General features: G+C 36.2%; 1 protein-coding gene across 9 annotated transcripts; it reads right to left on the bottom strand.

The window, feature by feature from the left end:
• Window positions 1-85: 85 nt before the first annotated feature.
• LOC103991358 (uncharacterized) lies at window positions 86-12713 on the bottom strand. 9 transcript variants are annotated; one of them, XR_001978862.2, is made up of 13 exons: window positions 12418-12713; window positions 12140-12334; window positions 11965-12049; window positions 10926-11001; window positions 9132-9305; window positions 7582-7684; window positions 6217-6326; window positions 5355-5444; window positions 5138-5218; window positions 3216-4010; window positions 1961-2876; window positions 1650-1816; window positions 86-613 (listed from the first exon to the last, which is right to left on the bottom strand). XR_001978862.2 is itself a non-coding variant. In XM_009410782.3 (11 exons), the coding sequence occupies exons 1-11, from the start codon at window positions 12557-12559 to the stop codon at window positions 2784-2786; spliced, it is 1944 nt and encodes a 647-aa protein (XP_009409057.2). In that variant the 5' UTR covers window positions 12560-12713; the 3' UTR covers window positions 1857-2783. The 9 variants fall into 9 exon arrangements, 1 of the variants encoding a protein (XP_009409057.2); XR_001978863.2 differs by lacking the exon at window positions 1650-1816 and adding an exon at window positions 663-696 and having other exon boundaries at window positions 86-572; XR_001978864.2 differs by lacking the exon at window positions 1650-1816 and adding an exon at window positions 663-696 and having other exon boundaries at window positions 86-564.
• Between the last annotated feature and the right edge of the window lie 71 nt (window positions 12714-12784).

The raw sequence follows: 12784 nt of genomic DNA, 5'->3' as shown, positions 1-12784 counted from the left end.
ACCATTGTGGAGCTGTTTGGACAAATTGTAAGCTGTGTTAGACTTACATGAAGAGGGACAATCAAAAGTGTGGTGAAGCATTCAATTCAAGTGGATGATAGAAGCCATTCCTATTGATATCAAATAGTCATTAGAGAATGCCAAAATATCACAAACTAAAGTGAAAAAAAAGCTTTTACAAGAGAAATGGGATGAGAAGAGAAACAAGAATGACATGAAAGCATAGTGTACTATGAGCAGGAAGCCTTAGCCATTTGGCTGATCTGGCGCAGAGAGCAGGAAACCTCAGTGGACATAATGGCTATGTTCAGAAAACACATGCCCACCATTATTGGATACAGTAAAAAAGAAGTTCCCATTCTTGTGCAGAGAGGGGTTGGTTGATCAGCTGTTTTGAGTCTGGGATAATAGCTACACATTAAGCTTGTTTGGCTTCCCTAACCCTAACAGGATCTCTCTCCCACCAGATGCAAGAATTCCATTCCTCCCATCAAAAGACCAATCACATTTAATAGGAATTTGGGGCCACAAATTCTTCCATGTTCTTTGCATCTCCTCTTGTGACTGAAGAGCTCCACAATGATCAAGAAGGTTGCATTTCACTGTTAGTTTTCTGGAATACAAGAAAGGAAAAAGTGAGGAAAGTAGGTTCTAAAGCTTACCAGAAGGAAACACAAACAAGTTAAAAGCACCACCCTGCAATCAATTAAAGAGATGCATAAACCTGAGTGCCATCAGAATGCATGATAAATGGAAGACATGAATTGTACTTTTGTCCTTGATTTAAGCTCTATTTTATCTTCTTAGCAATGGTAGGACCATACACTATCAACTTTCACATGTTCCTCATCAATTCCCTTGATATTAGTAAAGTAATGCGAGTCATTTGACTTATTAGCTGTCTATGTTTTGGTCACATGGAAATATAGATTAGCTGATTGAAACAGATGTCACTGTTTTGGTCTTATGCAGCATGTGAAAATGAGAAATGTTAATTTGGGCAGACAGAATGGAGTGCAGCCAATTTTGACTCCATAATACTTCTAGTAATCATTTATTGTTTATTTACAAGAGTCCATGACATGAGTCATGCTACAAAAACTAATCACTGATAGATTTGTGTTACAAGGATCAAATGTACCAACATGATAAAGGAAATGAAGGTGAGATTAGCATTTGGGGTTCCATTTGATAAGGTTATAGATCCCTATTGGCACTACTGGCATTTGTGACCTTTTGTTCTAGTCTCTCATCAATCAATCAGTGGGGACAAATTCTTTTATTACAACTAAAATCTAGACACAAAATTAAGATTATTTTTGCTATGATGTTGGCCTTCAAATATTTGATAGACAAATGTCCCCACATATTATTGAGTCCCAACCTTGTCACAAATCCTTCAGTCTCCTTTCTATCACCAAAGAAACAAAAAAACTCATGATCAATCAAAATGCAAGTCAACTCCTTATATTCTTTCTTATCCTTATTACAATATATAACAATCATACACATGGTTATGCCTAAGACTCCCTATTCCTTCAAATGCTTTCTTTCATAGATGTAGCAAAATACCAATAGATTACAACATGTTCTTCACATAATTCATTTAGAACATAAGATCAGACGTGAAAATGTGAGGGTAAAAATACCAGTAGGATTCTTCCAGAACTACACGACTATTACAGTCACGTGATGATATGTACCACAAAACATAAAACTTCATTCTCTATCAAGACTGATGCTGATATGCAAACTACCAGATGAGTCGGTCCCCTATATGCACGTTTTCTCTTCATCAAAATGAATGAAGTTACACCTACCAGGAAAACCATCAAATGAAATTGAGATATCGATCATGCAATGCAAGTCCTCAATTTTTTTTCCTTGTAAGAAAATTGTCTTCCAAAAGCAAACAGAGTAATACAAAATTATATTCCAAAAACAAGCAGAAAAATACAACCTTGAGAAGTCCTTGTGTCCCTCCTTGATTAGTGGTTCTGTTGTCAATATGACAAAAAACCACACAAAGTTGGAGAAAGAACTATTGCTCCATCTGTGAAACCACTGCAACATTCAAGTGGTGAGAGTTGCAGCTGACAGAGGACCTGCACACCATTGCTTAGCTGCCTTGGGCACATGGAGAGATCTTATCAGAGAAGAAAACAAAAGGACAAGGACAACCGAATAAGCTACAGCTCATATATTCCCTCACTGAGAAGCTCCACCTCATATCAGCTATCCATCCTCTGTGGGAGGGTTTCAGCTCAGTGTGGAAACTTGATGAAGACCCAAAGCAGCAGCAACATTGTTTACCTAGTTCAGACTTGACAAGAAGCATGCATGTTATTTTGGCCTCCCAAAATCAGTTCTATAATGCTTTGAAATAACTTCCAGATCGCTTACCTTCTTGTGTCCCTAACTATTCTGATCCTTGCAATTCTTTTTTAAACATGTGTTTACTGAAATCTCATAGCCCTTAATTTTATTGCACTGATCAACCAACTACTCTGTGGACAAGATTTAAACCTTTTTTTTTCTGCACCCAATATTGGTGGGCTGGTGTGTTCTGAACATGTGATTGATTCCAGTGAGAGCTTCCTGCTCTCTGCACCAGCTCAGACAAAAGGCTGGATAAGGCTGTCATAATTCCATAAGATGCCAAAGGTGCAATTATTTATGGTAGCTGAGCAACTTTGACCCAATCTTGTGGGATCAAGGTAGGCATCACTCATTATCAATCTGAGATGTAGAATGCCTTGTTATTTTTTTGGTACCTGAAGTTTTCAAATATATGAACTGTAGCCTCCTCCAAGAGGTACTCTGGGCTTGAATACTGTGGCCACTGAAAGGCAAGGACAACGCCTGAAGCAAATACACTGAAGTAAAAAATAAAATAAGAACATTGAACCATGTTAGTCCATGAGAACTATAAGTATAAGCTTCTTAATTAGATTCATGATTCTAATGCTTAAATTAAAAGACTTGTGAACAAAATAAGCATTTTAACATTTTTACAAATCCATTGATTTGCAAGAGTTTCCTAGAACACTAGTATCATAATATTCACAAAGGCAAAAATTAGAGATGCAAAGTTCTAGTAATTAATTTTTATTTAGCTGTAAGAGTCAACGGGACTAGATAAAAAAAAGTGTGAAAGCTCATATATTGTACTAACATCTGAGATATGGCTAGAAATAAAATGAACATGAACTTACTGGTATACTAAGTAGTAAACCTTTAGAACTAACAAGTACTGGTAGGGCCTTTCTTGCAGGAACTGGAATCGATTTCAAGGCCTTGAGAGCTCTTTGTGCTGACAATTGAATAAAGCTCGAACTTTCACCTCTCTGTTCCACATTTTTATTCAAGTTAGACACTGGAGTTTCTGCATGATCTTCATCATATTCCAATCCCTGGCCCTTTGAAAGTTCTGCAAGAAACAGCCAGTCTGCATCAACCATATGTCGTATTCCAACACTTGTCTCCTGTTCAACCATGCAAAACTGGCAAGCATGGTCTTGTTTGTTATGGTGTTTCCATGTGACTAAAAACCTGTTCATGAACAAACACGATTGGCTAGGATGTATATTTACGCTTGAAGGACTGACACATTGTACTTTGTATCTTAAATCATATGGAGGTTTAACTTCTCCCTCTGAACTAAACTTCTTGTATTCCTCTGCTTGCAACGAGGAGATGCTTTCTAATGTTGAGTCACTGATAAGATTAAGCTTCCTTGCTTCAGTTAGAATAGCCGTAGAAGATCTTGCATGCAAAATAGGTACACCAGAAGCCTCAGGGAGAAACTGATCAGAGTATGATTTTGCATCGATGACTATCTGATGTATCTCGCTAGGGAGCATAAAATGTTCTTCCTCAAGTGAGTATTTGCAACATAACTCCTCTGTCCTGGATGATTGAGGTGAATCGACAGAATAACACACTAAAAGTTTTGTGCCTTTTGACCGTGGAGCAGGGGAAAGGTAACAACCAGCTGCAGTAAGTGAGGTCTGTAGCATTCCAAGAAGAAGCATGAATGAACAGAAATGACTTGGAAAACAAATGTCGGTGGCAATTATAGTTTATGTCAAAAAAACAATGTCCTAAAGTAATCAGTAAGAAGATTGCAAAATACAAACTAGCAGAATTGAAAAACACAACTGAATTCAGCAAACTTATTGTGACCATCAATGTGGAGAAGAAAAACTACAGAAAATTGCCAACTTAATTATAAACCGAATGTTCAACACGCTAATCGCATATGCCCTATGCTGTTTCCTTGTAACATAACAGGGAGTATCACCCGGATGCTTTAGTATCAGTGTTTCCCGTTAGATTTGTTCTGATTCCTTATTTATTGTTTATTAACATGAAAATAGAAAATCTACGCATCAACATTTACTGGGCTTATAAATAAAAACAAAATATGTTGTTGTATCACATATGCACATGACTGCAAAAAGTTAAAAAGGGAAATAATATACATCATTACAGCATGGTAAGATGTGTTGGAGAACAGCAAGGGAATTTCATAAAATAATATCCCTATTCACATAGGGTCAATTTCACAGTACCTCGTATAGACTAATACAGTGAAACAAATTATTTGACCACAAACTCTTTAATATGGTCCACAACCAGAAGTTCCACTCTATCCAAAATTTCCCTAGTAATAACTAAAATATTCTTTATGACACCATACTGTAGAATGACCACTTCCTAAAACAGTATGAGGATCTCAATACTCTAATTGGCATCACTTGATCAAATAATAATTGAAATTTAACTTAATAAAAGGACCTGCATTTCACTATATATAAACAAAGATAAGACCAAGCAGAAACTAGTTGTCCTAGAATAATCTCATTTATGTCAGTCAGAAGTAAATTTTTAAATCCTGCTCAGCAACTAAGTGAAGAACTAACCCTAATAACTGCAAGAGCATTCCGGCTAAAACCAACAGATTCAGATTAGTATTGATTCCGAAGTACAACTCTTAATCCAACAACAAATGTATTCCTTTGGAAAATACTTTAGCTAATATCTTGATGTAAAACAAATAAAAGTACAAGAGTTGATCATTCAAGACAGCCTCAGGATTCAAAATATGGTACCATAGTAATGAAAATGAATGAACCTTGCATGGGAAGTTGTGGATGTAACCCAAGAGCAACTGGGAAATACTGCCACGAATTGGTCTGTGTCTTTGTGAAATATACTGTAAAATATGATCAAATCAATTTTCATTATATCATCATATAAAGAAACTATACCCAAATTGGTCTTTCAAATGCCTTTTCATTTGCAAAAAGGGTCATCTTAAAATCGAGAATGAAAAAACGCAACAACATTACCTGCAAAATCCATGCTAAATATCTTGATAAGCAAAGATCATCAACACTAGATGGCTTGAGCTTCTCTAAATCAATAACTGCATATCCATGCTACAAAGAGCAACACATGTACAGACAGTTCAAAGGTGATCATGCTTAATCATCTAAAGCATCCTTCATTCAACCACAAAAAAGAAGCAAATGATAATATTACTATCTATATCATGAAAAACAACACAATTTTATTACATTTGGGCTTCTTTTAAAAAAAGTAATATAATTGTTTCAGCAAATGCCAACTATTTTAGTAATACAAGATTCAGTCCTAATTAACACTCAATCTACTAATTTACTCTTAAGTTCAAGAGGTGCATAAACTCTGAAGTTCAACATATAGTATAGAAATTTAATATTATATTTCAAGTTGTTCCTGTAATAGCCACGTCTCTCGTTGGAAAGTCTGAAGGCAACTAGTTCATTATTCCAAAATATCAAAGCCCCCAAAGAGACTTCAATTTGGACTAACATTTGGACATCTGGACAACAAAAAACAGCCTCAGATCTCAGTACTTATTAAGAAGTTTGATAACAAAATAAGCATATAAACCAAGAATAGTTGGCCAAGTGAAATAAATCTAAGATTGACAAAAATATTGAACCAAGACTCTCAGACTATTTGGCTTATCCTCGTGGCTTCAGCAGAAATAAAGAGCACCTATCAGTTTGTCAATCTACACCAACAAAATTATCTGTAGATCCATTATCTAATAGCTTCTTGTCAAACAAGACCCAACATCTATGATCTTAACAAAATACTTATTGATATTAGGCAATATGCTTCAACCAGTTTAAACAACAGCATTTGCTACAGGAGTTAACATACCTCCATGATGGTGACAGAGTGCTTTATCATCTTATGACAAATACTCTCAACATATGAACGTGCTAAGCGACAAGCAGAGATGAGCCTTTGCAGTTCTAGTTGAAAGAGATCTGGAAGACATGTAGTTCTGTGAACATAAAAAATCTGAATCGAAGATATCAAAAACTTACCTTTGTTCACAAACAGTAACAGCTAACATGAAAAAAGTGAATGGAAAAATAGTATTTTCACCAAAATAAATGGAGAAATTAATCAACATTCATTATCATACCAAAAGTTCAATATACACTAACAGCAAAATGATGAAATTTTTGTATGCAACACTTAAGGTTTTCCCTTAATCATAATTATCATAAATTAATAGAGGATTGTAAAACAATGCATTCAGTGTCAGACTAATTCTTGATTATGTACCTAGTAAACACTTAACCCATCAAATGTACAACAGTTACAAATTTGGCCACAAAGAAGCATATGGAAGCTTAGCAAGTAGAAACCACCATTAACATGTCTTATTCCAAGCTCCAGAACTAAAGGCTAAAAGAATCCTTATTCTAGTACAGATATTTCCAACATAATAGATACCAAGATACAGTGACCAAAGTAGAGTATGGTCAAAGAATGAGCCTATCCTCATCGGACAATACCTAAACTTATTCTGGAACTTGCAATAAGGACAAGTTATTACAAGCAAATTGAAACTTGTAGCACCTAAAGTGGCCAACTTATTCTGGACAAGCAAATTAACAAGTACAGTTTCAGCTTATTGTTCATACTACACTTTTTGTGCTCTGATCTCAAATGATATTTTAGTTGTACAAAACTCACAAACAACCTTCAACCAATCTATATGTATAAGAATGACCATAAAATTTATTCTACCAATATTCAACAACATTTTTGAGGCAATATTTGACATCAAATATCTCCATTTGCCAATATGTCCCAATAGAGGTATCTACATTCTGTAAGTTTCATCTATGGTTCCTAGACTAGACATTATTTTAGTTATGCCTAATAATTCAAAGTCCAATCAGATTTCTGTCTATGTTCAAACTACTCAAGATTCCAATTGTGAGGTGAAGCATAAGTTTTAACCAACAAAGTCACTGCTGTAAGGCAATAGAGTTTTCAATTAATGAAGCACCTAATTTAACATATGGCCCAGTCAAAAAAAAAAAAACCTCAAATCATGTAGATTAATCTCCATTTTGTAGGTAAAAGTTAAACACCGTAGAATTACATTTCAATAAGAAAACATGTAGCTAACTAAATATAAAACCACCTCGTTCATGTTAGTTAAGTCTTAATAGAGGTCCAATGACTTTGGCTAGACATGAAAATATCAATAAATTTCAGTCTTACCCGATGATAGGCACCTTAAACTGGAGCGTATTCGGTTCCGAGCATATAATTGACTTTGATTTGTCGGATCTTCCACCCATTCTTGATTAGCTCCTTGGCATATCTGCATAGAAAGTTAAACCAGTCATAAGTTATTGAGAGGCGTCATGATATATCACCATGCGTACATGCATGCGCAAACAGAAATCAAACCTTGAAAGAACATAATAAATAACTTCAGTCAGTTCCCAGTCACTTCAAAACAAAAATCAAACCTATATAGTGGCAGACATTTTTGTATGTAACAAGGTACAAAAGCTTCCTAGGGGAAAAAGAAAGAAGTCAAAAATACCTAGTCAGCCAGGTAGGAAAAAATAAAGACAGCTGACTACAAGAAATTCATGGTCATGCTAACTGATGTTTCCTAAGCAACAACGAATCAGATTCCACTCCACAATAGCATTACAAACTCATTTTATTCCATCATAGATGTCAAACAAGCACAAGTATGACTATGACTACAAAAAAAGAAACATAAGAGATAGAGAAACTGGAGAATAAAAGAAGGGAAAGAAAAGGTGAAAGACTAAGAAGCAAGGTCTTTAATTTCGAATAATACTGCCTGTATCGGGCGGTACGTACCAGTCCGCCAACAAACTGGTACACGGACCGCCCGCTACCAAGTAGTACCATCGATTGGGCTATTTTCGCCCCGTTATCATTTTAAATCAACGGTGGCCGAGGAAGAAAAAAGAAGAGGGGTGACCGAGGGAGAAGAAAGAAGAGGGAGAAGGGGAAGAACGAAAAAGGAGAAGAAGAGGAGTACCTACGCCACTCTCCCTCCTCATCTATCGGCGACCTCTCATCCGCGTGGGAAGAAGAATCTCAACGTCGCAGGGAGAAGAAGAGGTGACGTCGCAGAAAAAACGATTTTTTTTACTTATATATATATATATATATATATATATATATATATATATATATATATATATATATATATATATATATATATATATATATATATATATATATATATATATATATATATATATATATATATATATATATATATAGGCGACGCCGCCTTTTTTTTCTGCGACGTCGCCCCGCGTGGGGAGAAGAGAGGCAACGTCGTCGAAAAATATTTTCTTTACTTTATATATATATATATATATATATATATCGAACGGTATACCGAAATATACCACTCGATATGCTACTCTACTGTATACCGAGTGAATCTCGAAACTCCGGTACGGTACGAAATTTCAATCCTTACTAAGAAGTACCAAACAAATGTACAAAAATGACTGCAAATTGATAGTAAAATAAGATAGGCATGTCCCCACTAATCAAACAAATTAATCAAACATAACATATTCTCACATCCATGGATAACTTATAAGTCCTCAAAGATCCAAGAAATGGTTGCCACAAGCATATATGCTCTAGGGATAATAAGAAATATTAAACAAATGAATACAACAAGTCCAAAACCAACTTTTGCCGATGTATGCGAGTCTGAACTTGCACAATAATCTCCCAAAAAGATTTAAGATATATAAACTAACCTTGTACATGTCATCTTTTGTAAATTCTAGTATTGGTCGCACCAGCAAAATACCATCATAAGCTGGATTCTCTCCATATCTTAGAGACACAGGAAACAATTGTGAAACAAATGCCATGCCAGCAAGCCCAAGAACTCCACTATTACGAGACAACCTCAGGATTAGAAGCTCAGCCTGCAGTAACAGAGTTTTTGACAACTGATAAATTTAAGATTAAAAAAAATAGAACAATGATATAACTTCACTATCATTTTTATTATTTTCTAAGAAAACTTTAACATCTAACTTTTATCCCCTAGATTTCTAGATGTCATAAAAGAGAACTGGTGTCGAAGAGAAGGGTGACAAGCTACATCTACCCAGTTATCTCGGATGCCCTCTCCTTTTTGGTCCGACGTGTCTAAAATTTATAATCCTCGCCATGTGAAAAAAATGTAGTGCTCATGCCATCCATGTTGTCTGCTGCCAAAACAGAATATAAACTATTTACCCTACATCTCAAGCAAAGAGCATAAGGTAATGGCATATCTCCATCCATTTTGGCTTGCTCACCCATACATTTCAACTATTATGCAACCTAATCATTTGTTTTTACTAGATTGATACCATGACATTCAAGTGAATCTAACTCCAAACCTGCACTGATACAACAATAAGTAATTCATATCAAGGATTGAAATATCGTAGTGTACCGAAGTTTCGACCTTCTCTCGGTACGATACAGTACTTTATACCGAGCGGTATACTGTTCGGTATATATATATATAAGTAAAAAAAAATTTGACGATGTCACCTCCCTTCTCCCCCACGCGAGGCGACGTCGCCTCTCTTCTCCCCGGGCGGGGCAACATCGTAGAAAAACGAGGCGACATTGCCTCGGTGACGTCGCCTATATATATATATATATATATATATATATATATATATATATATATATATATATATAATTTTAAATAAAAAAATACCGATCGGTAGCGAGCGGTCCACGTACTACATACCGCTTGTACCGGACAGTATTAATTTGAAACCGTATACCTCGATTCTTATTTACCAGTCAATCACCTTAAAAGCTCTTAGCTGTGTGTCAATGCCCCATGAGCACCACAAGCCCATAAAACTATCTTTCATAATGCAACTATCAAAAACATTAACACTAATCCCACATCTTTACCTTATACAATTCTCCAAGTCTAACATCCTCTAGCCAAACATTCATTTATTCTGAAGCAAATAAGAACAACCTTTCACCTCTCTACTTGTCGGGGTAAAGCTGCAAACCACTCCAATCCCAGAATTAGTGGGAGCCTCATGCTCTCGACCACCCTCAATAATCCCCATACACATCATGTTCATTGTTAATTCATATTGCGGACACTATCCCAATATGGAAATTTCTTGTATATATTCTTCAAATTAAGAGTTTTGTAAGAAATCTCAAAAGCAAAGAACATGTCCATACTATCCCAATATTGCAATCTCTTGAACTGTCATTTATGCTGTAATCATCCCACAATATTCTTTCCCATCCTTCTCAGTTAGGGTTACTAAGAAATAACATAGACATTTCTTAACAAATGAAACTATCTAAACCAAGAAAACCTTATTAATCAAGTTCATAAGTAATGCACCACAAGAAAAAAAAAAAAAAGTAAAGAAAAATATTTGAGAAACCCAAAATTAAGGATCCATGTACAGTCCCTTGTTTGTGCAACAAGATGACACTACCTACGCCATCAGAGAATTCTTAATTTTCAAGTTAGACTTAATTTCAAGTATACGAAAGTAAACTCAGACCTGGTCATCTGCATGGTGTGCGATGAGAAGGATTCCAATGTGTTGCTTAATGCAAACATCCTCAAAGATTTGGTACCTGTAATTAATACCAATAGGAGTTATGGATTCCAACACTAAGAAACAGATGAAAGTCTCCCAAATAAAAACAGGATATAATCTATGCAAGGATTCAAAAATAAGTTATATCTTCCAGTTTGTTTATTTTTTGGACAAAATCCTAACAAAGGCATAACTTCATTGGTACATCCAACAAGTTTTGAAGTGCTTGTGGAATTTCAGTAACTCACATACCGATTGTATGGCAAGAACTAATAGTTCTCCATCGGGTGAAATAGACCCGAAAACATTGTCGATTGATATGTTTTTATGCTAATATAATCAGTTTTTGCTCCCTCCTAGTTTTACTTCAATCAACACAATGCACCACAGCATCAGTCATACTGGCCCAACCCACAACTGTTCCCAATCCTTGATAACTATATCACAAATTAACTTTTATTATATAAATTCTTCGTTACATTTATTACCTTCTTAGTATGTGCTCATGTTATATTAATTTAATCTTTATTACAAATATATTGCATCAATCTTTATATTCATTTTACACCACAATAGGTTATCAATATATGCATTTGCACACTTTTAATGATTCATTTATATCATCCGAAGTATACAAAAAGCATAACATATGTGCATTATTAACTTGTTGTAAAATACATTATTTTTTCAACGTAAATCATGTCACAGTTCTCAAAAACTGAAACATTTAAAATTTTCCTATTTGCTAGAATCCTAAAAGGCAAACAGGTACACGAGAATAAATTACACTTAAATCACAATTTTCTCGATACAATGAACTTAACAAAGAATTGATCAAATTTCAGATGCTCAAAATACAAAGTGTAATATGAGTTTCATAGTCCTAAAGTGCCACATAAAGTACAGAGGAGAACACTCGGCTCTTGTAATATAAGTTCAAAGAATTACACTGCAAAAAAGTTCAGACAGCAAATGCAAATCCAGAAGAAAAATACCACACCTCATTTCACGAGCAGCCTCTTGCAAATGACCATGCTTTGGTCGACCACCCGACCAATTACAAGTCCCAATCTCACATTTGACACCTAAAACAAAACATCTCACAATCTAGCGGATGCATATGCTCAAAACCAAGAACACAGATTGCAAGAAATAAAAACGTAACCAGAGATTACCCATTTTGTTCACTCTGTCTCGCACCAAAATAGCCTCCTCTGTGCTCTCGGCACGCAATCTATGGTCCACTACAATCCCCAGAAGCCCATCAATGAAGCCCGAACACTCGTTCTTTGTGACCGAACCATCCAATTTCCAACCCGCCGTCAAGACGCACAGCGCCATGCTATCGGGTCCGCCAGAGACGCCGAAAGCTGCCAAGCACGCGAAGAAATCCGTTCGATCAAGCAATACGAAAACTCGCCAAACGAGGATGAAAGATGGGATCTCCGAGCACCAATTCGGTGGTGGGGTTTGATTCCGGCCATGGCCATCCTGCGGGCGAAGGCCTCCCTGTACCGCGACATGTCCGGAGCGGAGCACTTGCAAAGGAAGCGGCGGAGAGGGAGGCAAGGAGAGGGGCGGAGGACGCAGAGCATCTTTGGAGCATTGCAGAGAGCGAAACTAGGGTTCTCGAGTGGGTTTCTCGCCCGACCAACGGTACGCTATCATGACGATAAGATGAACCCAGCGCGAATCGTAATAAACTAGGATGGGCTTCTCCTAGCCGTCCGATCCCAAACGAAAGCCCGAATCGGATAATTTCCGGAATTAAAATACAGTTAAGCTCGTAGGATGCAAAATGAGGATCCGTACGCGAAGTT

Source organism: Musa acuminata, chromosome BXJ3-7 (assembly GCF_036884655.1).
Source record: "Musa acuminata AAA Group cultivar baxijiao chromosome BXJ3-7, Cavendish_Baxijiao_AAA, whole genome shotgun sequence".
Classification (NCBI taxonomy): domain Eukaryota; kingdom Viridiplantae; phylum Streptophyta; class Magnoliopsida; order Zingiberales; family Musaceae; genus Musa; species Musa acuminata.
This window is presented reverse-complemented; position numbering and strand designations above follow the sequence as displayed.